General features: G+C 45.4%; 1 protein-coding gene across 2 annotated transcripts in view; it reads left to right on the top strand.

Moving 5' to 3' along the window:
* Positions 1-10,029: 10,029 nt before the first annotated feature.
* The window catches only part of chst11 (carbohydrate (chondroitin 4) sulfotransferase 11), a 174,779-nt gene continuing 158,078 nt past the window's right edge, over positions 10,030-26,730 (top strand). Inside the window, exon 1 of one of the 2 annotated variants that reach the window (XM_052030644.1) lies at positions 10,030-10,419. In XM_052030644.1, coding sequence (XP_051886604.1) covers positions 10,317-10,419 — 103 coding nt within the window. In that variant the 5' untranslated portion in view covers positions 10,030-10,316. Of the gene's footprint in view, positions 10,435-26,730 lie in introns of both variants that reach the window. The other variant, XM_052030643.1, reaches the window with a different exon arrangement.

Genomic DNA, 26,730 nt, shown 5'->3' with positions numbered 1-26,730 from the left:
CCCTCAAATATTGTAAATATGGGATTGGGGTATCGCCCCAGGGAGCCTCACGAGTGGCATCGGTGCTGTGGTTTTTTATAAAAAGTAACACTAAGAATTGATCTGTACATGAATGTAAAGGTTTGCACTGTTTTTATTATTGTATATAGTTTCTTTCATTATGAATAAAGTTTATTTTGTTAAAAAAAATGGGTTGCCAAATAACCAGGCCACTATCTGCTGGATGGTGTGGGAGCTGCACTGATCCAGGCAAGTGGAGATTATTCCATCACACTCCTGAGTTTTGACTGTAGATAGTGAAAAGGGTTTGCGGTGCCAGGAGGTGAGTCACTTCTCAAGGGATACCCAGGCTGTGATGCTGCTGCAAGCAAGTTTTTCATTGCACAGGTGACAATAATGTCGACTTTGACTTTTGACTTTGACTCTTGTTCATGTGGCTGGTCCAGTTGAGTTTCTGCGTGGGTTTCCTCCGGGTGCTCCAGTTTCCTCCCACATTCCAAAAAAAACCGTACAGGTTAGGAAGTTGTGGGCATGCTATGTTGGCGCCGGAAGTGTGGGAACACTTGTGGGCTGCCCCCTGAACACTCTACGCAAAAGATGCATTTCACTGTGTGTTTCGATGTACATGTGACTAATAAAGATACCTTATCTAATGTTTACGATGGGGGAGTTGATAATGCCACGAATGACTGGGGCGGATGAGTAGACCCTCTCTTGATGGAGATCATATATTCTCTCTTCTCCCCCTTCCGACAAGCAGAAGATGCAAAAGCTTGAAAACACACACCACCAGGCTCAAGGACAGCTTCCATCCCACTGTTATAAGACCCTTGGTCAGATCTCTTGTACGTTAATGATGAAGTCTTGACCTCACAGTCTACCTTGTCATTGTCCTTGCACCTTATTGTCTACCTGCACTTTGTTTTCTCTGTAACTGTAACACTGTATTCTGCTTTTCCCTTGTACTACCTTGATGTACTTACGTTTTGAAATGATCTGTATGGATGGCATGCAAAACTAAGTTTCTCACTGTATCTCGGTACATGTGACAACAGTAAAGAATTCCATTTCTGCCTGGCGCTGTGAGCAAGTGTTCAGTAAATGGTCCTGTTGCAAGTATTGAACTTGGGGCATGAACAAGAGTCACTCAGACCTTTCCACAAGACTCACCCCTCAGGAATGGTTAAACATAGTTTGTTTCCTACACATATGATAATAGTGACACGCACCAACATATATACACAGACCAAAGTAACATATATCGGAAGACTTCCTGATATTTATAAGGCATTTATCACATTTAGAATAGAACATAGAACACCACAGCACAGTACAGGCCCTTCGGCCCACGATGTTGTGCTGACATTTTATCCTGCTTAAAACTATTTCAATCAAAATGCAGTGATTGCTGATTTGAAGAATCAATTCTCAGGATGCAAGTGTTTCTACATCTGGCATTTATTATCCATTTATAAGTCACTGAACTTGGGAGAGCAGCATATTGTCAGCTACACTGATGTGACCATAAAGGCCAGTTGTTAAATCCCCTGAAGGATATTAGTGAACTGTTTTTTTTAATGTAACAATCTGACATCTTTTTATTGATATCAGCGTTCTATACCCTAAAAATGGAATTATGGTGGAATTTAAACTCACATTTTCTGAACCACTAGTCCAGCTCACTGCATTACCATTTTGTCAGGTTGTATATACACACTGTAACACACTGAAATATTAGCACAATGCAGTCCTGGAGTGGGACTTGAACACACACTGGTCTCGGATTCCAGGTGTTGGATGAGGAGTCTAATGTTTGTGTGGGCCCACAACCAAATTCAACCTGGGTCACTGGAGCTGTGAGGCAGCAGCTTTATCAGCTGTGCCAGTGTGTCACGCTTTTTAGCAGAGATTGGCTCGCTGATCTGAGGCTTTTGCTATTGGCTGGAGTTTGGTGCCATAATGGTTACACTACTCCCAGCATCCATGGCCGGGTAATTGATTTAGGGACGTGGTTTCAAATCCCACCAAGGTAGCTGTTGAGTTTAAGTCTGAAGAATTGAATTAAAAAGCTAATATCATTAATCATTGAATTGTTAAGCAGAAGGAAATCATTTGGCTCATTGAATCCCTGTAGCCAGAAGACCTGGAGGCACTGCATTTCACATCATCACCACTCCTTGTGTAGTAGTGTTCGTCCTCACTGTATCTTTCACTCAAAGCTTTAAAGTAGTTGCCCTGGTCCTTGAACCATCAGCTAATGGGGACAGTGGTCTGTGTGGAGTTTGTACGTTCTCCCTGTGACCGTGAGTTGATTTACGTTTATGTAATTTACGTTTGTTGTGTTTGTAATGTACTCTGCTGCTACAAAGAGTTAATTTTCATGGCATCTATACCCTGGGCATGTATGCCCTTGACAATGAACTTGAACTTGGATTTCCTCCAGCTGCTATGGTTTGCTCCCTCATCCCAAAGAGGTGTGAGTTGGCAGGTTAATTGGCTAGAGAAACAAAGGACCGCAGAAGCTGGAATCTAAACGAAAAACACGATGGTGCTGGAGGAACTCAGCAGGCCAGGCAGCATCCGTGGAGAAAAGCAGGCGGTCAACGTTTCGGGTCAGGACCCTTCTTCAGGACTGAAGATAGGAAAAGGGGAAGCCCAATATATAGGAGGGAAAAGCAGAGCAGTGATAGGTGGACAAAAGAGGGGAGGCGGGGTGGGCACAGGGTGGTGATCGGTAGATGCAGGTAAGAGATAGTGACAGGCAGGTGTGGGGGAGGAGGGGAGAGCAGATCCACCGGGGGATGGGTCAAAGGTAAGGAGAGGGGGAAAAAAAAGTAGAGAAAAAAGAGGCTAAGGAAAGGAAGAAGAGAAGAAGCATGGTGTGGGGGGTGGGGGTGTGAGGAAGGAGGGTGGGGATTACTTAAAGTGGGAGAATTCAATGTTCATGCCGTTAGGCTGCAAGGTTCCAAGATGGAAAATGAGGTGCTGTTCCTCCAGTTTCCGCTCGGAATTCTCCTGGCAGTGGAAGAGGCCGAACACTGACATATCAGTGATAGTGTGGGAGGGGGAGTTGAAGTTGGTGAAGGTTAATTGGCTGTTGTAAATTGCCCCTAGTGAGGGGTAGATTCTGGGGAAGAGTTGATAGGAATATGGGGAGTAAAAAGCAAATGGGTGGTTGGTCGTCGGCACAGACTCATTGGGCTGAAGGGCCTGTTTCTGTGTTGTATCTCTGTGTGACTCTATGGCTCCATGAGCATCATTTCCAAACTGGTGAAGGGTCTTGAACCAGAAACGTTAACTCTGTTTCTTTCTCCACAGACGCTGCCTGACCTGCTGAGTGTTTCCAGCGTGGGCATCGATAGAATTCACCCTTCTGGCTGGAGTCACAGTCTGCTGGTTGGGGTGGGCTCCACAGTGAGGACTTTCTCTGCTTCCCAGTGATGGTTTCATGGAACCAAGGAGTGATACTGCACAGAAGGCCAGTTGGCCCATTGTGTCTGTGACAACTCTTTGGAAGGGATTTCCAAGTCATCCTGAGGCAGATGAATCATCGAAGCACACAGTGAAATGTGTCTTTTTTGCGTAGAGTGTTCTGGGGGCAGCCTGCAAATGTCACCAGGCTTCCGGCGCCAACATAGCATGTCCACAATTTCCTAACCTGTACGTCTTTGGAAAGTGGGAGGAAACCGGAGCACCCGGAGGAAACCCATGCAGACACAGGGAGAACGTACAAACTCCTTACAGACAGCGGCGGGAATTGAACCCAGGTCGCTAACGCTGTAAAGCATTACGCTAACTGCTACACTATGGTGCCTGCCCAGGATGATTAAAATCCACCTCGAAATGAAGAATTAACATAAGTGGTCTCTTCATCGAACCCCACATAACCTCATCCACACGCCATTGAACCCCCTTTCCCTCCGGCCAAGGAAAAAGGTTGCTTGCTATGTTATGATGGACAGATGTTGACGACGTTTCTTGTTCCAAGCAGAATGGAATGGGAAGATGAGGGTGGCAGGGTTTGTAGTGGGTGGATTCTTCAATCCACTGGATGCAGCCTGTAGCCATTTGTTGGGATCACCATAGATGACTATTGGGTGTGAGTTCCCAACAGGCCTTTTCAGTGCAAAGCAGGATGCTCAAGAGCTATTCATTTTCTGATTGGTCAGGTCAGGCTCTAAGAGGTTGGGGGCTTCTATAATACTCGTTGCTCCATCTTCTGCAGTATCATGAGATGAAATTGTGAACATGGGAATCACTAGATGTGAAAAAGACTCATGATCCCATCTAGCTCTCTCTTTATTGTAACACAGGAGATGCTGGAGGACAGTTGCATCTTGACCCGAAACGTTGACTGTTCATTTCCTTCCACAGACGCTGCCTGTCCCGCTGAGTTCCTCCAGCATTTTGTGTGTTGCTCCAGATTTCAGCGACTGTAGTCTCTCTTGTGTCTCCCTCTTCATTGTCCTGGTTGTCACATGATAATATTGATGATAAATTAAACTTCCCAGTCATTAGCAAACCCAATCACAGGATGAATAATGCCAAGTAGTAAGGAGGTTTGGGAACTCGAGGGCAAAAGTCAGAAACTTCCTCTTAAGTACATCTCGCTCCCCATCCAATAATGTCTCCAGTGACTCACACATTGAATCACAAAACGTTGTTTTCTTAATCAGTGCTGTCTAACTTGTATTTGAATGAGTCAATAGTCTCCTTCCACGTTAGCAGTCTGTTCTCTAGATTGCCACAGTCTCACTGAAGTATCATCCTCACAGGGTATCTGTGAAATTACCCCTGCCAACTCTTGATCCCTTCCTTCTACACTGCTTGTCAGAATCAACATCGTGCTGTTCCCCAGCTTCCTCAAACATTAGTATTGTCAGCAACACACAATCTGCTGGAGGAACTCAGCGGATCGAGCAGCATCTGTGGGAGGAAAGGAGCTGTCGATGTTTTGGGTCGAAACCCTGCACCAGGAGCCCTGGGCTGAAGAGCCTGTTTCTGTGCTGTATCTCCCTGTGACTCCATGACGCAATGAGTATTATCTCCAAACTGGTAAAGGACATCAGACCTGAAACATTAACTCTTTTTCTCTTTCCACAGATTCTGCCTGACGTGCAGTGTATTTTCAGCATTTTTCTTTTGTTTTTATTTCAGATTTGTAGCACCTACAGCTTTAAAAAAAAAGTCAGCATCATTTTCCAACCTACTCATCTCAAGGAAGAACAAAGCAGCTTACCTATAATGTACAGGTTTAATTTGATTCTTTTTTTGATTTTGGCTCTGACGTAAAAAATCCTTGGACACTACTTATTCCAGTGTCCTAGCCATAATTAGCTCTCAGTCAATATCACTATTAACAGATTATCTGGTCATTATTGCTACTTACTGAAGGTATGTAGAAGAAAGGGAATGTCTGTGATAGGACAACATGAAGTGGTTTAATGGCAGCGGTTACCAGCACAATTAAGCTTTTCGGTCTGTGTAATGTGTTGTTTATGGTAAAGTGGGACCCTTGTTATTTGTGATATAGTATATATATATGTGTGTGTGTGTGTATGTGTATATATATATATATATATATATATTTATATTTATATATAGGAACCTTGCAGCCTAACGGCATGAACATTGAATTCTCCCACTCTAGGTAATCCCCACACGCCTTCCCCACAAAAACCACCTCCAACCATGCTTCTCCTCTTCTTCCCTTTCCTAACCTTTCTTCCTCTCTCTCCTTACCTATCCCCTGATGGATCTGCTCTCCCCTCCTCCCCTGCACCTACCTATCACCATCTCTTACCTGCATCTACCTATCACCACCTTGTGCCCACCCCACCTCCCCTCTTTTGTCCACCTATCACTGCTCTGCTTTTCCCTCCTATATATTGGGCTTCCCCTTTTCCTATCTTCAGTCCTGAAGAAAGGTCCTGACCCGAAATGTTGACCACCTGCTTTTCTCCACGGATGCTGCCTGGCCTGCTGAGTTCCTCCAGTGTTTTTCATATATGTTATCGACTTGGATGTGAATGTAGGAGGAATGATTAGGAAGTCTACAGATGACGTGGAAGTTGGTGGTGTTGTGGATAGCAAGTAAGGTTGTCTAAGGCCACGGCAGGACATAGTTCAAATGGAAAATTGGGCAGAACATCAACAGATGGAATTTAATCTCAAGGAGTGTGAGAGGACGCATTTTGGAAAGTTGTACACACTAAGGAGTGTTGATAAACGGAGAGTCCTTGAGTTTCAAGTCCATAGTCCTCTGAAAGTGGCAACATGGGTAGATGCAGAAGGCATATGACTTGCTTGCCTTCGTAGGTTAGGGTAGAGAATATAGGAGTTGGGACATTATGAGGGTGCAGAGGAGGTTTACTACGATGCTGCCTGGATTAGAGGGCATGTGCTATTAGGAGAGGCTGGACGAACTTGGGCTCTTTTCTCTGGAGCGGCGGAGGCTGAGGTGTGATCTGTTGGAAGTGTATAAAATTATGAGGGGCATAGATAGGGTGGACAAGCAATATCTTTTTCCCATTATTGAGCGATCCAATACCAGAGGGCATGCATTTAAGGTGAGAGGGGGTAGGTTCAGAACAGACGTGAGGGGTAATTTTTTTTTACTGAGAGAATGGTAGATACCTGGAATGCGTTTCCTGATAGGGTGGTGGAGGTAAACTCATTGGGGGCTTTTAAGATTGGCTTGAATAGACACATGAATGAGAGGAAAATAGAGGGATATGGGCATTCTGTAAGTAGGAGGGAATAGCTATGCTGGCACAACATTGTGGGCCAAAGGGCCTGTTCTGTGTCGTACTGTTCTATGTTGTAACTTTACGAAATAGTATTGTGTGCAGTTCTGATCACCACACTATAGGGAGGATGTGGTTGCATCGGAGAGAGTGCAGAGGAATTTCACTAGGATGTTGGCTGCATTGGAGGACTTTAGTTATGGGGAGAGATTGGATAGGCTGGGCTTGTTTTCCCTGGAGCGAAGGAGGCTGACCTGATAGAGGTAACTAACATTACAAGAGGTATAGATAGGGTAGGTAGTCAGAATCTTTTCCCCATGGTAGGGGTATCAAAAACAAGGGCATATGGCTTTAAGGTGAAAAGAAGGAGTTTTGAAGGGGATTTGAGGGGAAAGGTTTATACGCAGTGGTTGAAATCTGGAACTCACTGCCAGAGGAGGTGCTGGAATCAGATACAATCGTGATGTTTAAGAGACATTTGGACAGGCACCTAAGTAGGCAAGGCATGGAATCAGAATCAGGTTTATTATCACTGACATATGACGTGAAATTTGTTGTTTTGCGGCAGCAGTACAGTGCAAGGACATAAAAATCTATACGTTACGGAAATAAATAAATAGTGCAAAAAAAATAATGAGGTGGTGTTCATGGGTTCATGGACCCTTCAGAAATCCGATGGTGGAGGGGAAGAAGCTGTTCCTGAATCGTTGCGTGTGAGTCTTCAGGCTCCTGTACCTCCTCCCTGATGGTAGTAATGAGAAGAGGTCATGTCCGCGATGGTGAGGGTCTTTAAAGTGATGGATGCCACCTTCTTGAGGTGCCACCACCTCGACGTCGGGGAGGGTTGTGCCAGTGATGGAGCTGGCTGACACTACAACCCTCTGCAGCCTCTTGCAACCCTATGCACTGGAGCCTCCATACCAGGTGGTGATGCAACCAGTCAGGATGCTCTCCGCCGTACATCTGTAGAAATTTGCGGGTGTCTTTGGTGACATACCAAATCTCCCTAAACTGCTAACAAAGAAGAGCTGCTGGCATGCCTTCTTTGTGATTGCGTCAATGTGTTGGGCCCAGGATAGATCCTCTGAGATGTTGACACCCAGGAACTTGAAGCTGCTCACCCTTTCCACCGCTGACCCCTCATTGAGGACTGGTGTGGGATTAGTGTAGAAGGGCAAAAAGGTCAGCATGGACATGGTGGGCTGAAGGGCCTGTTTCTCTGCTGTTCAACTCTGTGACTTCTATGGTAGGAACCTGCCTGGCAGGCCAGAATTATACGAGTAGAATGAGAAAAACTGAGCCAACATGATATAGAAACACAGAACATAGAACAGTACAGCACAGGAACAGGCCCTTCGGCCCACCATGTCTGTACCGACCATGTTGCCAAATTAAATAATCCCATTTGCCTGCACATTGTCCATATCCCTCCATCATGTGTTTGTCTAAATGCCTCTTAAACACTGCTATTCCCACCACTCCTGACAGTGCGTTCCAGGCACCCGCCACTCTCTGTGGAAAAAACTTGCCTTGCAAATCTCCTTTGAACTTCCCCCGCTCACCTTAAATTACGCCCTCTAGTGTTTGACATTTCCACCCTGGGAAAATGACTCTCTAACTATGCCTCCCATAATTTTTATCTCCAGAGACAAAAATTCAAGATTGTCCAATCTCTCCTTATCTCTCTAATCCAGGCAGCGTCAATGTGAACCTCTTCTGCACCCTCTCCAAAGCCTGCACATCCTTCCTGTAATGGGATGACCAGAATTGCCCAAATGTGGCCTAACCAAAGTTGCAAAATGACTTGCCAACTTTTATAAACTTTTATACCTTAAGTATATGAGTTATATATTTATATAACTTTTACACAGTATACTTGCCCCAACCGATGAAGGCAAGTATACAGTACTTTTTCTTTACTACCCTATCCCCATGTGTTGCCACTTTCAGGGAACTGTGGACTTGCACCCCAACATCCCTCTGTTCATCAATGCTCCTAAGGGTCCTGCCATTTACTGCATACTTTCCTCTTGCATTTGACCTCCCAAAGTGCAGCACCTCACATTTGTCTGGATTAAACTCCATCTGCCATTTCTCTGCCCATGTCTCCAATTGACCAATGATTCAGGAACAGTTTCTTCCCCTCCGCCATCAGACTTCTGAACGGTCCAATAACACTACCTCATTATTCCTTTTATTTCTGCATTATTTATTTATTTTTGTAATTTATAGTACTCTTTACGTCTTTGCATTGTACTGTGAAAAACTTATACGATGCAAAACAACAAATTTCGCATCATATAGAACCATAGAACAATACGGCACAATACAGGCCCTTCGGCCCACCATGTTGTGCCGCCCTTCAAACCACACCTAAGACTATCTAACCCCTTCCTCCCACATATCCCTCTAACTTAAATTCCTCCATATGCTTATCTAACAATCTCAGATCTGATTTTGATCCATATCTGCTGTATCATTTGACGACCTTCCTCATTATCCACAACACCACCAATGTTCATGTCATCTGCAAACTTACCAATCAGACCACCTCCACTTTCGTCCAAAATTAATATTACAAACAGGGGTAAGTTTTTTTTTACACAGAGAGTGGTGGGTGCATGGAACGCACTGCCTGCAGAGGTTATGGGGGCAGATACATTAAGAGACTCTTAGATAGACACATCAATGATAAAGAAATGGGGGCTATGTGGGAGGGAAGGGTTAGATAGATCTCAGAGCAGGATAAAATGTCGGCACAACATTGTGGGCCGAAGGACCTGTACTGTGCTGTAGTGTTATATGTTCTATAAAGAAGTCCCAGCACTGATATTTGCAGACTCCCAGTCAGTAAGGCACCCCTCCCACACTACCCTCTTGTCTTCTGGGACCAAGCTAACATTGGATCCAATTTACCAACTCACCATGTCACTTAACCTTCTGAACCATCCCACCATGAGCAAATTTGTCAAATGTATCCATGACAACATCCACTGCCCTATGAATATATAAAAAAACAGAAAATGAAACATGCTGGAAAAACCACTCGTGAATCTCGTCCGAATTGTCTCCAGAACGAAAGCAAACCTCCTCCAATCGGCCTAAAATTAGACCCAATGCTGGAAGTGTGAGTTCACCAACACCACGCGTAGCTGTAATAATATTTCCACATCGTTATATTCGTAATAAGCCCTAGCGACTCATTGGCCTTCAATGATCACACGCCACTGTAACTTTCTTGCGACGAAGGAGGGGGGAAACTCCCAGATCACTAGAAGGGCGCTATACAAATGCAAGTCTTCACCCTCGTGCGGAGATCTAGCGAGCGCTAGGACCGGGCGGGCGCTGCCAGAGAGACAGAGAGGACCGCCCCGAGTTTGAGGGGAGTGGGCACTGCGGCGGCGGAGAGGAGAGGGGAGGGGACGAGACGAGAGGAGAGGATGGGGAAGGGCAGCCGGCGTTTGGCGCTGTGCCCCTGCGGCGAGCGAGACGGTTTAGCACTGTGAGAGCCGGAACGGAGACAGGGAATCTGCGACAGCTCCAGCACACACACACACACACAACCTAGCCATGAAACAGGGGCTCCTGGATAACATGAGGATGAGCAGAAAATGCCGCATGGTGCTCGCTACTTGCCTGGGATCACTTGTTCTGGTCATCTTTTATTTCCAAAGTATGTTACATCCAGGTAGGTCAGGCTGATTTATCATTGGAGCTACGTTTGAACTCCTCTCGTTGTGTCTCCATCTCGTTATCTTTCTCCCCTTCTCCCCGCTCCTTCTGAGCTCTCCCCTTCCCCAACAACACCCCACTCCTCCTCCTCTCTTCCTCCCACACCCACACCACTCTTGTAATCCCTGAAACAAAAGAAGTGGATGTCCGCCGTGTCTTGATGGTGGAGGGAAATGTCAGTATCTGTTGCTTCTGGTAATGCCCGGTCCCCTTTAATGTGAGGGGGGTGGGGGTGGGGGGGGGGGGAAGAGGTGGCTGTAATTAGTGGAGGGGTAGAAGCTCCCAGACGAGGAGGGAAGTAGGCAGCAGGTTCCCGGAAACACCCCGGGGGTTTTTGCATTGCTTCCGAGATCCACACAGCCACCCTGAAATGTCTAGGGCTCCCCAGCCCTGCAGGAGGAAACCTTATCACCTCGGAAGGTATCGCTCCCGTTAAAGGTCGATGCATACCGTTCAGAAATGCTTCACTCAGCCACAGTGGCTGTTTCAGGCAGTTTCCCCCTGAAATTCTGCAATTTTCTTTTTAACCAACAGTGTTGTGTATGTGGTCAGAGCAGAGCGGTCTTTACACAAACGTCAGTGTATCAATTTCGTTCCTATCAGAATCTAGTCACTTTTTCCTCCCGGTGAATGAAGCTTTTTCTTTCTCTCCCGGGGCCCTGGTTTATCTTATCCAGGAGTTTTTGCCCCAGAAGTGCGACTACCCAAGTCATTTATTATTGAATATCAGGCCAGGTGTGAAGAAACGCGGAGGACAGGGAGGCACAAAAAGCCTGCGTAAATGACGAAAACAGGACATATGAAGTGGTTAGCGCTGGGAGGGAAATCTGTGGACTCCGGTACCCAGTGGAGATTTTGTGACGGATAATTAGGAGGTTCGGGTGTTAATTGGGGGAGAGAGAGAGAGAGGTGGAGACATTTGCTTGCAGTGTACTTCGAAGGGAATGCTCAGGAGTTAAATCAAACAGCAGGCTGGTTACTGAATTTATTAGCATTTAATTTCACTTTCCTTTTAAACAGTAAATTTCAGACAGTTTTTTAAAAACTGCACAGAGTACAAAAGCAGGGCAGTTATTCAGAACACGTGCAAAACATTGGTTAGGCCACAACTTTTTGTCTAAATCTCTTCGTCTAATTTTTAGGGATGACAGGAAGGTCTCGGGGAGGATGGAGAAGAGGTTTACTGGAATGGTTCTGGGGGTGTGGAATTTCAGCTGCAAGGTTAGGCTGGAGTTTGGGTTGTCGACCTTGGAGATGGGAAGAGTGAGGAGAGGTTTAATAGAGGTGTACAAGATCATGATAGACAGGGCAAATAGAGTGAAGCATTTATGCAGAGTGTTAGCTCTGTGCCTCCTTGACTCATCCATTAGCAGATAGGTCAAGGACAAGGAGGCAGAGAGTTAACACTTTGGGTAAATGATACAAGGGCGATGTGGCGGAAAAGCTTTCTGACTCAGAGAGCCATTAGGATCTGGAATTCTCTGCATGTAAGCGACGGAAAGAGAACCCATCAGTTTCAAAAGGGAAGGTACTTGAAAGAAATTAAACCACAGGGCAATGGGGAAATGGGATGGTTCTACAAGAAACTAGCATGGACTCAATGGGCTGAATAACCATCTTCTGTACCACAATAGTTCTAGGATACTACATAAAATGAGGCAGGTGTTCCTTAAGGCTTGACCCAGGAGCATCTTAAAGAGGCTGTAAGACCTGGGGGAGCAGAGTGTCTTACAGCAGGTGCTTGGATCCAGGTGACTGAAGCTCTCTATAGGTGGGCAAGGGAACTGAGGCTAGAGTTGGAATGACATACGAGCTCTCAGAGGGTTGTGGGGCAGGAGGAAGTCACAGCGATAGGGAGAGATGAGGTTGTGATGGGTGAAGGGCCTGTTTCTGTGCTGTAAGACTCAATGTGGACAAGGATTTCATACCTTTTTTAATAAGGGAGTGGATATGAGAAACTATTGTTGAATATTCCTCATTGCCAGCCATTTAACCTCAATGGTGTGAGCAAGAACATAGGAGAAGGGTCTGACACAGAAGGGCATTTGTGGACCAGTGTATTGCTTGTGTAGTCCAACAAATCCTATAATAGCTTGAATTAGTCCTGGTCACTTTGTCTTATAACAATTACCTTCATCATGTCCTGTACTAAATGCACGATGAATGGTTTTCAGAGCTGCAGTTTACTAAGTGCACTAATTTTTATGGGGGAAAATAAGTAAATGTGTGTAATCAGGATTTCAATACTGGTGTGAAAACCAAAAATGCTGGAAATACTCAACAAGTCAGGCAGCATCTGTGGAGAGAGCGCGGTCAATGACCTTTCATCAAAACCTCCAACTCTGGCCTCTGAGGGATCAACCTGAAATTATAACCCTGTTTCTTGCTCCACTGGAGCAGCCTGACTTGCTGAGTGTTTCCAGCAATTTCTGTTTGTATCTCAGATTTCCACTATCTGCAGTTTTTGTTTGCTTTTCAATTGCAATATCAATAGGAAGGGTTAGTAGGTTATTTGCGAGGGTTTTTTAAAGCAAGACTCAAAATGCTGGAGGAGCTCAGCGGGTCAGGCAGCATCTGCGGAGGGAAACGGACAGTCGACATTTCGGGTCGAGACCCTTCATCTGGACTGACCTGAAAAGTCGAAGGGTTTCGACCCGAAACGTCGACTGTCCATTTCCTTCCATAGATGCTGCCTGACCCTCTGAGTACCTCCAGCACTTTGTGTGTTGCTCAAGATTCCAGCATCTACAGTCTCTTGGGTCTCCAATTTTTAAAAACAAGATTTGTCTATTGTTTTATCCAGAAATGGACTTTGGGGAATTGATGGAGATAAAGCCAAGCATGATTTTGGTTGTTGAGGCTCTATTAAAGATCAGGCCTTGGGATGGATTGTAATATCTTTATTAGTCACATGTACATCAAAACACACAGTGAAATGCATCTTTTGCGTGGAATGTTCTGGGGCAGCCCAGAGGTGTTGCCACGCTTCCGGCGCCAACATAGCATGCCCACAGCTTCCTAACCCGCACGTCATTGGAATGTGGGAGGAGACCGGAGCACCCGGAGGAAACCCATGCAGACATGGGGAGAACGTACAAACTCCTTACAGACAGTGGCGGGAATTGAACCCAGGTCGCTGGTGCTGTAAAGCGTTACGCTAACCGCTACACTACCGTGCATTATGGATGAGATGACAGAAGGGGAATCCTGTACAATTCTCCATACCTTATGCTACGTACTATAACGAATATTAAGATTTACACAAACCAAGAGGCGTAGTAGACTCTCATTTTTGTAGTGGATATCCCACAGTGCATTACATTCAGTAAAGTACATGCTGAAGAGTCAGCATCATCGTAGGAAAGCACAGTGGTGCAGCAGTTAGTGTTGCTGCCTCACAGCTCCAGTGACCCAGGTTCAATCCCTGGTGCTGTTTGTGTGGAGTTTTCACATTCTCTCTGGCGTTGTGTGGATTTTCCCCGGCTGCTGTAGTTCCTTCCCACATCCTGAACTCCCAGAATTGTTACCCCCTAGTGTAGGTGGGTGTGAGGAGAAGCAAGGTGCGGTGAATGGGGAATGTGAAAGAGAATAGGTTACAGGGGAGAGTGGGATTGATGCGATTAGTCTGAGCCAGCACAGACGGGATGGGCTAAATGGCTCCCCACACCTTCCGAAATGAGAAACAAAGCAGCCAGCAGTGCACAGCAGGATTCCACAGAGCAATGATGGAAAGGTAAATATTGGGCAGAGTACAAAGGATATCTTGCCCACATTTCTTTGACAGAGTGCTGTAGGTTATTGTACAAACAGTGCCCTCAATGTAACATCTTCTCTGTAGGACATTACCTCTGATGGTGCAGCACTCCCTAGTATTGAGGCATTCATACTAGGAGAGGCAAAGTTACACAGCAGCCAGGACAACTTGTATTTATTGAGCAATCCATACCAACAAAAAAATCCTTAAAGCCCTTCACAGAGGCAAAAGAAATAATAAAAAAAAATGCAGAGTGAGGGCTATGGTACAATTTTACAAAACGTTGTTTAGGCCAGAGCTGGAGGACAGTGTTCAGTTCTGGTCCTGTGTACTGTGTTGTCGATGGTCAGGTGGTGGGATGTGATTGCACAGGAGAGGGTGCAGAGGAGATTCTCTAAAGTCAAAAGTCAAGTTTATTGTCATAGGCATAAGTAGATATACGCACAGGTGTAATGAAAAACTTACTTGCAGCAGCATCACAGGTACATAGCATCATATAAGCAGCATTCACAAGAAAAACATCAGTTAAACATAAATTATACATAATTTTTACAAGAAAGAACACAACTAGAACAAAAAAAACTGTCCATTTTAGTGATCAAAGTGCTGCTAAGCCGTAGTGGTTAGTGATCCAGGCCTGGGATGTGTGGAGAGACTGGATAAGCTGGGTTTGTTTTCCTTGGAGTAGAGGCTGAGAGGGTTACTGACAGAGGTATACAAAATGGTGAGGGGTATAGGTATGGTATACAGTGGGAAACCTTTCCCCATAGCAGTGTCTAAAACTGAAGGGCATAGGTTTCGGGTAAGAGGTTTAGAGAGGATCTGAGGAGGATTTTTTTTCACGCACGAGGGTGGTTGGAACCTGTACCGCAGAGCCTGAGTGTGTGGTGGAGGCAGGTATTCTCGCAATACCTAATAAGTATTTAGGTGAGCTCATGAATCACCAGTTCATAGAAGTCTACAGACCCACTGCTGTTAAATGGGATCAGTATAGGTGGTTACTTGATGGTCAGCATGGACATAGTGGGCCAAAGGGCCTTGTTTCTTTGGTATACAGCACCATGAAAGGTTGGTTCGAGGGAATAGACCTTAATGGGGAAGAAAGGCAGAGGGGGCATTGAGGGAACTCTGACATGTAGCACCTAGGCAGGTGTAGACACAGCTGCTGCTATTGGTGACAGAGACCAATGGGCTGTGTCATAAAACAATGATCCTCTGAATTGCATGTCTAGCATTGTGTAGCTTCTGAAGTTACATAATCCTCGACCTATAACTGTAAATGTCGACCAAAGACTGTGCTTAAACTGCCCATTGGATTTTACCAGTGACGTATACACTGCTTCACTAGCCCAGTATGAACTATATGCATTTAACTCTCCCTTGAAGAAACATGCAGTGAATTTTGACATAAAGTCCGTCTTTTACTGTAACCAATAAACTATTGAAAAGTCCACACTGCAGAAGCAAAGTGATAGATCATTCTGAAGGCACAAGAGACTGCAGACGCTCGAATCCAGAGCAACAAGCAATCTGCTGGAGGAACTCAGCAAGTCGAACAGCATCTGTGGAAAAGAATTGTCAATGTTTCGGGTCGAAACCCTGCATTAGGACTGAGAGTGGAGAGGGGAGAATGGTGAGAGAGGGGCCAGAGGTGATTGGTGGATCAAAGGGGTGGGGGAAGGATGACGGGTAGATGGAGCCAGGTAGGGGAAGGGGAGGGGTGGAGTTGGGAGAGAGAGGCAGGTGGGTAATAGATGGAGGAAATTTCTCAATCAATGTCACTAGGCAGTATTGTGTCCTCTGGGAAAGACAACAGGGGTTCTCTCAATGAGGTAAGAACTTTTTTAAACTGATAAAGAGTACCCCCAGTACAGGAAGTGACATTCCATTGGCATCAAATGGATATTGAGTCTTGCTCTGACAGCTGGAAAATCATTAAGTGCAGAGATGCGGTGAATGCACACACTCTTCTTCCCAGGGTTGGGCAATCAGGAACTGGAGGACATATGTTTAAGGTGAGAGGGGAGAGATTTGATAGGAACCTGAGGGGCAACTTTTTCCACATAGAGGGTGGTATGTATATGGAATGAGCTGCTACAGGAAGTAGTTGAGGCAGATACAATAACAACATTTAACAAAACATTTGGACAGTCATAGGATCATATAGTAATACAGCACAGAAACAGGCCCTTTGGCCCAACTGGTCCATGCCAACCAAGTTTCCCCATCCAAGCTAGTCTCATTTGCTGGCATTTAGCCATAACCTTCTAAACTTTTCCTTAATGTGTAATTATACCCGCCTCTACCACTTCCTCTGGCAGCTCATTCCACACACCCACCACCCTCTGTGTGGAAAAAGTTGCCCCTCAAGTTCCTAAATCCTTCACCTTTCACCTTAAACCTATGCCCTCTAGTTTCAGACAGGTACATGGATAGGAAAGGTTTAGATGGAAATGGGTCAAACACAGTTAAATGGGACTCGCTTAGATGAGCATCTTGGTTGGCATGGACGAGTTGAGCTGAAGGGCCTGTTTCCATGCTGTATGACTGACTCCTGAGAAGGCCTTTTAATAGTGACAGTCTGATGTTCACTGCCCCCTCCCACCTAGTGTTGTATTCTCCCTTCACAGAGTTTGGGGGGGTGGTGCTTTTTAAATCGCAGGAGAGAGCTGAAATGTGGCTTCACCTCTTCAGACCTCTGCTGGCCGAGCTTTGCCTGATATTTACTCACAGTCGCCTCACATAAACCGTGCAAATAGTTCAGCTGTGTGCCTGCTTATGTGTTCAGCTACCCTGTCACTGCATCAAAATCTTCACGCCAGCTTGCTAAACTGTACAAAATGATTTATTTACCTTCCTTGAAACATTATTCATTTGAACATTGAAATATTTGGTGTTAAGATATATAGAGAAGAGAGAGAGATTATTGGATCTGTGGCTTGCTTTATGAAGAATGAAATCGTTATATGTCTTTTTTTTTTAAAAGTTCCCCGTTATGGTTTCGGTGTTTCTCTATTTAGACATGAGTCACTTTTAATGTTTACTCTGGGAAATCCTAGCTCCTGTCCACCCGGTGGGTTTCCTCGGTTCTCCGTGGTGGCCTGGACTTTCCATGGGTTGACAACCCCGGTTCTGCCACTGAGAATTTCCAGGGTGGTGACTGGATGGGTTGGCCATCGCTATGGACGGATCAGCGACCGGGTTCCATCCTGACCCCCGGCGCTGTATGTGTGGAGTTTGCTCGTTCTCTCTGCAACCAGGTCTGTTCCCTCCCAAGGACTTGGGTTAATTAGCCACTGTAAAATACCCCTTAGTGGGGTAAGCGGCAAAAGAAATAAGATGAGCTTGTGAGAGAGAGAGAGAGGTGGGGGGAGGGAGAGGGAGAGGAGGGAGAGAGAGGAGAAGGGGGAGGGAGAGAGAGAGAGGAGGGAGAGAGGGGGGAGGGAGAGGAGGGAGACAGGGGGAGGGAGAGGAGAGAGAGAGAAGGGGGAGAGAGAAGGGGGGGAGAGAGAGAGAGAGAAGGGGGGAGAGAGAGCAAGTGGGGGCAATGGGATTGCCCTGTTGGGAGCTAGAATGAACTCATGGCCTCCTTTGCTTGGCAATGAATTAATCCCAGTAATCCCGGGACAGGCGCTCAAGGGGAGAGGGAGAGGATGGTTCGGTTCCCAGTTCAGGTGCCACAGAATAATACAGCTCCCCTCACGGGAAGGCCGTTCGGCCTCTCACGTAGGTGCTAGCCCTTCTGAGAGAACTGACCACCCGATTTCCTCTTCCCCCTGTTTTATTTTTTTTTAGGGATATCTAACCAGAAATAACAATCGTGACTCAACCCAAATTGTTAGCAACAACAGCTTCTCCAATGGACTTTTGAGTTGTTTAGTCTTGAGTGGTTGCTAAAAATAAGAGATTATATATATTACTGCATAGCTGCAGCGATGCTGTATTGGGAAGGGGGCTGGGTGGCGGGGAGATTGCTGCTGTTCCTTGCTACACTGACACATCAGGAGAGATGAAACGAGGGACCTCAAGCCCTGTGGACATCAATCACAGCCAGCGTTCCGGCTTGGGGAGGCTGCAACGGGGAATAAAGCAAACAGCCGGCCGAGGCAGAATTTCTCATTGTGTCGCGAGCCTGCAAGCAGGAGCAGGAGTCGCTTAGTGAATCCCGGCTGGGCTCCGCTCTTGTGTCCTTCCTGGTTTGTCCGCCGAATGACCTGCAACACAGGTCGTGCGTTCTCCCCGCAGCTGCCTCTGACATCCAAATGCAAAGTATTCGTGTTCATGCAAGTGGCACCCAATTCGCAAAGGTCATTCTCATGATTTTTAACACTACCTTGAAAAGGAATGACTTGCATTTATAAGCGCCTTTGTGGGACACTGCAGCGTACATTACCCATTGAGTGTGATTATTGCTGTATGGATTGCAAAATGTCTGGTTATTGGACTACAAGACCATAAGACAGGAACAGAATTAGGCCATTTGGCCCATCGAGTCTGCTCCCCCATTCAATCATGGCTGATTTTTCTATTCTCAACCCCATTCCCCCATAACCCTCTTATCAGCCAAGAACCTATCAATCTCTGCCTTAAATGCACTCAATGACTTGGCCTCAACAAATTCCACAGATGCACCACCCTCTGGCTGAAGAAATTCCTCCTCATCTCAGTTTTAAAGGGACATCCCTTTATACCGAGGCTGTGCCCTCGGATCCTAGACTTTCCTACTGATGGAAACATCCTCTCCACATCCAACCCTTTCAATGTGAGTCAGAGGTTTGGACCATTGATGCAGAGGTGAATTTGAATCTCATCCTGGGAGCTGGGGACTTTACATTTAAAGTAACAGGTCAGTACGGTGAGACTGAGGTTGACGGACAGGTTCTGGGCAAGAAATCTCTCCTTTCTCAATCTGGCCTATCGGAGATGTAAGGTGGGTACTCTGTCACCTGCTCTGCTGATGATGGGATCGTGGTCGACCTCCTCATTGACTGGAGCTCCACTCTCCTGCCTGACTCCCCTCGTTCTGGACAACCTTGGGCCCACAGTAATGTGGTTGGCTCTTTAACCACCTTCTAAAATCAATGACCCACCCAACCACCAGACCTGACCTGACTCTGACTTGTAATGTGAAACTGTGGATGCATCTTTTAGAGGTGAGATAGCCAGACCTGCCTGTGTTATTTCAGATCCCTTTGCTCACTCTGTTCTATGCTTCTGCCATAATTTAGCATCAGACTTGTTTTCTTTGTAGTGGCCAAACTCTCTCAAACTTCATCCCCGTCAACCAAGTTCCTTCTCCGCCTTTGCAAACACACCTTCTGCGACCCCGATGTCACCGCTTGAATCTCCAGTATCCTGCCACCATCTCCCCATTAAAGGCTAGTTTTTCCCTCTGTAAAAAGCCTTTACATTAAGGATGGCTGCTGTAATGATGATGCATGAAGTCCATAAACACAGGCTTGAATCATAGTGAAAAAGCAAATTGTTTCACATGTCTGTTAGGGGGCCGTACTGCTAACACATCACCTTGTATTTCATACACTATTGAAACTGCAACAACATGGTAGCTAATGTGGCTTAAAGATACCCTGAAATGTTTCTGTTAGTGATCAGCTGGTCTCTGCAATATTTCCTCTTTATAACAGTCTGGTATGAGTTGCTGTTTATTAGTTGACGGTTCTGGTGAGTCGTTGAACAGTATAGAAACTAACCCAATCCTCTGCTACGTTTACTTGCTCTGTTGTATCAATAATGGGGACGTAGTTTAGCTTTTTTGAGCATAAAGTACTGGGTTGCAGGTAGATGATAAGTTATCTGTCCGGTTGAATTAGTTCCCCAATATTTTAATTATTGGTGGTATAACATGTCTTGGAGTGTTATACTGACACTGGGTTCTTGAATTTGATCCTATCGAGATCCCTGCAGACATTTAAAACATAGAAAATTACAGAACAGTACAGGCCCTTCGGCCCACAATGTTGTGCCGACATTTTATCCTGCTCTAGTATCTATCTAACCCTTCCCTCCCACATAGGCCCCCATTTCTCTATCATTCATGTGTCTGTCTAAGAGTCTCTTAAATGTCCCTAATGTATCTGCCCCTACAACCTCTGCAGGCAGTGCGTTCCATGTACCCACCACTCTCTGTGTTTAAAAAAAACTTACCCCTGACATCCCCCTTATACCTTCGTCCAATCACCATAAAATTATGTCCCCTCGTTAGCCATTTATTGCCCTGGGAGAAAAGTCCCAGGCTTTATATAAGGGCTTTAGCTTTATATGTATTTTATAACGTATTATTCTGAAAATATTTCCCTCTTTAAAAGACTTGGCAATACATTGAAGACCAGGTTCAAAACTAACCCAGAATGATGGCTGTACTCTCTCCTTTGCCGATTGCAAAGATCTCTTAAACAAGCCCAATCTAATACCTGGAGAACTACTTCATATCTGCGGAAGGAGAAACAATTAACAAAGGGGGTTGGGACCTGAAACATTTAACGTTTCTCTTTCCACAGATGCTGCCTGACCTGCAGTGTGTTCCAGTATTTTCTGTTTTTATTTTGGATTTCTAGCATCTCCAGTTTTTCTTTTTTGACTCTTATACCCTTCAAATCTGTTTGGCTCAGTTATAAAAGTCCCAGGGGATGGTAAATGCGACTGGTCATGTAGTGGATGCTGTTCTGGAAGTGGGGTGGGGCAGAGTAGATGTGGGCACAATGACAGACAGCACAGAAACAGGCCCTTCAGCCCAGAGTCCACACCAGCTACCACACACCCATTTATACATCCTACATTCATTCCATTTTTATTCTCCCTATGTTTTTATCAATTCTGCACAGATTCTATTACTCCCCTATGTACTAGGGGCAATTTTTTTTTAGTGGCCAATTAACCTACCAACCTGCAAATCCTTTGGGATTTTGGAGGACACCAGAGCACCCGGAGGAAACTCACACAATCACAGGGAGAACGTGCAAACTCCACACAGACGGGACCTGAGGTCAGGATTGAGTCTGGATCTCTGGCACTGTGAGGCATTGGTTCTACTAACTGTACCACTGTGTATAGCACACAAGCAGGCCATTTGACTAATTGGTCCATGCCGCTATTTGTACCTCCCATAGGCCAGCTCTAGCCTTCCATCATAGAACATAGAACCTAGAACATTACAGCACAGTACAGGCCCTTCGGCCCACAATGTTGTGCTGACATTTTATCCTACTCTAATATCTATCTAACCCTTCCCTCCCACATAGCCCCCTATTTTTCTATCATTCATGTGTCTGTCTAAGAGTCTCTTAAATGTCCCTAATGTATCTGCCCCCACAACTTCTCAATCTCTGCAGACAGTGCGTTCCATGTACCCACCATTCTCTGTTGGGAAAAAAAAAGCTTACCCTGACATCCCCCTTGTATTTTCCTCTAATCACCTTAAAATTATGCCCCCTTGTGTTAGCCATTTTCGCCCTGGGAGAAAGTCTCCGACTGTCCACTCGATCTATGCCTCTTATCATCTTGTACACCTCTATCAAGTCACCTCTCATCCTCCTCTCCAAAGAGAAAAGCCTGAGCTCACTCAACCTACCCACATAAGACATGCTCTCCAGTCCAGGCAGCATCCTGGTAAATCTCCTCTGCACCCTCTCGAAAGCTTCCACATCATTCCTATAATGAGGCGACCAGAAATGAATGCAATACTCCGTGTGGTCTAACCAGAGTTCTATAGAGCTGCAACATTACCTTGTGGCTCTTGAACTCAGTACCCTGACTAATGAAGGCCAACACACCATACGCCTTCTTAACGACCCTATCGACCTGTGCGGCAACCTTGAGGGATCTATGGACTTGGACCCCAAGATCTCTCTGTTCCTCCACACTGCTAAGAGTCCTGCCATTAACCTTGTATTCTGCCTTCAAATTCGATCTCCGGAAGTGTATCACTTCACACTTATCCGGGTTGAACTCCATCTGCCACTTCTCAGCCCAGGTCTGCATTCTATCAATATCCTGTTGAAATCTACAGCAACCTTCTACACTATCCACCACACCACCAACCTTTGTATCATCAGCAAACTTACTAACCCAGCCTTCCACATCCTCATCCAAGTCGTTTATAAAAATCATCCTACCCAACAAGCAGAGCTTTCCTTTCCCTTCTCCCACCTGGCTTCCCCCTGAATGTGTCTTTTGCTCTGCTGTGTAGTTATTGCTAGCACCGTGTAAGCCAATGAACTGGAGGTGGTGTGGGCATGTGACTCATGACGTGCAGTCAATTCTACAGTAAACAAGTCAAATTGAATGGTCTATTTAAAGAGCAGAAGAAATAAACTACAGCAACTTCACCCAGCAAAAACAGAGCAATTCCTTCAAGAAAATGCAGTGAGAGGAAAATGGTTATAAATTACCTGCATAAAATCAATGTCAGTCACTTATAACAAGTGGTCAGCAAGCTTGATTAACAGTGGAATTCCTCGAATCTTCTCCACTCCAGCTGGCTCTAATGCCTTTAGTTGCCTCAGCCAGTCCATGTTGGGCTCATTTCCATTCAGTGCAACCCACCAGGCATGTACAGATCCCACCTTCGTCAGAGAAGTCCCGGTAATCTAGAAATCTGAAGCCCTCCCTCCTATACCATATCTTTAGCCACAAACATTCATCTGACCTATCCTCCTATTCTGATACTCACTAGCACATGGCACGGGAAGTAATGCAGAGATTACAACCTTACTGTACAGGTTGTAGGGTCATAAAGAGTCATACAGCATGGAAGCAGGCCATTTGGCCCAACTCATCCATGCTGGCCAAGATGTCTATCTGAGCTAGTCCCACTTACAGGTGCCTGGCCTATAAATCTCTAAATCTTTTTTTATCCATGCACCCATCCAAATGTCTTATAAACATTGCAATTGTACCTGCCTCTACCACTTCCTCTAGCAGCTTGTTCCATGTACCCACCACCCTCTGTGTGGAAAACATTGTCCCTCAGGCCACTTTTAAATCTTTCCCCTCTCACCTTAAACCTGTGTCCTTTAGGTTTGGACTCCTCTACCCTGGGGAAAGGACTCCAATAACGACACTCCTTATTTCTTCCTTCCAGTTACCCTTTGTTGACTGTTCCTTTTTCCAAAAACTTGATGTGTATCTCCAGGCATTAGATTGCGATTGTATAGCAGATCCTTGCAATTGACAAAGGAGAGAGTCACCCCATCATTTTGGAGCAACAAATAAACTGCTGGAGGAACTCAGCGCGTTGAGCAGCATCTGTCTGGGGGGTGGAAGGGATTGTTGAGATTTTGGGTCAAAACCCTGCACTGGGATTTGATGCAGGACTTGGATCCAAAACGTCGACAGTTACTTTCCCCACAGATACTGCTCGACCTGCTGAGTTCTTCCAGCAGTTTGTTTTTTTAGCTCCGGATTCCAGCATGTGCAGTCTCTGTGTGACCCCATCCTGCTGGGCTGGTTTTGAACCTGGTCCCCAATGTATTGTTAGACCAGTCTGAAGTTAATGACCTTGTGCCAGTGTTGCTCAAGGTGATCTTTCACTGTTGTGTGTCGGCCCAGTTTATCATGGTGTCTGGCTTTAGCTTTTCCTCGCTGTCCTTTGACCTTTTTTTACCTTCCCCTTTGCCATCCTTGCCCAGACAGTCCTTAGACACTCCAAAGTCCCGGAGATGTGCTCTATTCCAGTGGGTAGTTAACCCTCCTTCACCCAGAGCTCCTCGTTCCCATTGTCATGCAAGTTTTGGCAAGGCAATATGCCTGGGGTATCATAAATTATTGGCTGGCAGACAAAAACTGGGAGATGGGAATGGAAGTAGAGAAACAGAGGTTGTGGGAGTGTCAGTGAGCTGGAGACTGTAGCAAGGGTAAAGGCTGATGGCTCTCCCTTTTGTGCTGTTAAATCTTCAAAGTTGGACAACAGAGCAGTTCTTGCGTTGTTCTACCATTTTCGGTCAACCCTGTCGGTTTTATGCTAAGTTGGTGGCTGAACTAAAATTAAACAAACAGGCTGCGAGAGCTCTTTGATTTACAGTGAAAATTGTGGAAATTGTTCTTTTGAGAAGCACAACCAAGATAGCAGAGTGAGGAAATTAGAGAGCTTGCTTCCTATGGAACTGCTGCACATTGGTTGAGATTTTGACCTGTTCTTGATGCTGAATCACAGGCATAAATCATTGGCGTGGCAACTGGCATTGTCCTTGGTTTCTTGCTCAGGTCAAAGGTTCTTCATGTGGCAGAGAATTTTCCGGCCATTTTAAAGGGTTTAGTGAGCTTATCAGTGGTCCAGGTCAGACCTACTTTCTCAGTGGGCAGACCCTCGAGGTCAAGGCAGAGAAAGAAGCATTAATCTGAAAAAAAGTGCTGTCATCCGTTACTAAGCGCAGTCCACCATGTTTTCTGGTTTAAGAGCAGAATGCAGATCATGGTAAAAATCCTAAGCAAAGTTTGCTTTTCACACATTGGATCACAGAGTTAAAATCCTATTTGAAAATTTTTCACAATGGCGAGGTTCCAAATTTATATCATTTAAGTTTTCATTTGTAACTAAAGTTTTTGTTCATAACTATTTTCTTTATAATATGATTTTTACAACATTAATCTCAGAGATATCATGTTGTGTCCACCACTAAATTTCCTCTTGTACTTAATGTACAAATGCTGAATCGTCACTGCCAATGGATACCTCATATGTAATAATTACAGAGTGAGTGATGATTTTAGTGAGGCAGCCCTTCATTATTAATTGAGCTACTCTTAATGTGTTTAAGACTTGAGCATCTACGTTGAGTGTTGTCATTTGGAGAGAAGGCAGTGCCTACACCGTTCACCTGAGTCATTCAATGTGTCTTTGTTGATTCATGAAATGGGCATTCTGGTTGAACCTCCCTGTGGTCAAGGTTTAGGCAACATGCTTCTTGGCAAAAGTGGAGGAGACATATGAAGAAGAAAGAACTTCATTCTTTCACATTTTGCCATTTCCGTAGAGCTGCACAAGTCCACAGCAACACGGGTCTTGCGGCAGGTGGACTCCCTAGTGGTTTGATCAGTGACGGGTGGGGATGGAAGTGGTACAACTTACTTCAGTGTTAACAAACACTACCTTTGAAATGTCAAGGCCTAACATCTGAGAGAAAGAGGGCAAGGATCAGTGCCAAGATCAGATTGTTAGCTTTAGTGTTGGAGGAAGGGTTGTTGTAGGGACATGGTGTTGAGTTGAGGAAAGGAAAAATGCATTTTATGTGACAGATTTCATGATCTCTGGACATCTGAAGGCATGTGATAGACCGTGAATCAGTTTTGAATTGTGGCCCCTATTATAAAGTAGGACATGCAGCTGCTAATTTGCACAAAGCAAGATCCCACAAAACAGCAAGTGAGAATGATGGATAATCCCTTGGAGTGATTTTGATGGAGTGATGAAATATTGACCAGATTGCCAGCCTTAACTCCCCTGTCCTGACAGAGCAGACATTTGGCACCTCCAACAGTGCGACGCTCCCTCAGTAGTGCATTGGAAGTCTCTTAAACACGACTACCTACTGAGCAAGAACTGATACCCAAGAGCTTGTGATGGTGTCATAAGTGATATCTTCAATAAAGGGAAGAGGCTAGACTGACTCCTTTGACCAACGGGTTGTCCTACAAGGAGAGATTGAGCAAGACTCACCTTGGAGTGTAGGATGCTGAGGGGTGACCTAAAGGAGGTATATAAAATCATGAGGGACATAGGTGAATGGTCAGTCTTTTTCCCAGTGTAGGAGAGTCTAAAACTAGAGGGCACAGGTTTAAGGTGAGAGGGGAAAGATTAAAAGGGGATTTGGGGCAACTTTTTCCTCGGAGAGTGTGGTGGGTATGTGGAACAAGCTGCCAGAAGAAGTGGTGGAGGTGGGTACAATTACACATTTAAAAGCCATTTTGACAGGTACATGGATAGGAAAGGTTTGGAGGGATATGGGCCAAGCACAGGGAAATGTGACCAGCTCAGATAGGTAACTTGGTTGGCATGGACAAGTTGGGCTGAAGGGCCTGTTTCTGTGCTGTCTGACTCTATGCCTAGTCTGCACTCACTGGCATTTGGAACAATGGTAGCTAATCTTCTTGATGCATAGGAAACTCTGAGGGGGACTGGCAGGGTAGATGTTGAGAGGTTGATTCCTGTGGTTGGCGAGTTTAGATCAAGGTCATGATGCAATGGCTATTTAGGACTGAGATGAAGAGAAATGTCTTCACTTGGATAATTGTGAATCTTTAGAATTCTTTACACCGGAGAGCTGTAGATGCTCAGTCATATTATATTTTGGGCTGAAATCAATAGATTTTTGAAGAATAAAGCAATTAAGGAAGATGGGATCAATCAGGAAAATGCATAGGGTGAAGGATTGGCCTTATCTTAATGGCGAAGCAGGTTTAATGGGAGATATAGCCTACTCCTTTTACTTACTGTGTCCTTCAATGGAGTAAAAGGAGAGGCAGGTCAACTTGGAGAAGAAA

This window comes from Pristis pectinata, chromosome 15 (assembly GCF_009764475.1).
Source record: "Pristis pectinata isolate sPriPec2 chromosome 15, sPriPec2.1.pri, whole genome shotgun sequence".
Lineage (NCBI taxonomy): Eukaryota > Metazoa > Chordata > Chondrichthyes > Rhinopristiformes > Pristidae > Pristis > Pristis pectinata.
Note: the sequence above shows the minus strand (reverse complement) of the source record. Positions and strands in the feature narration are given on the sequence as shown.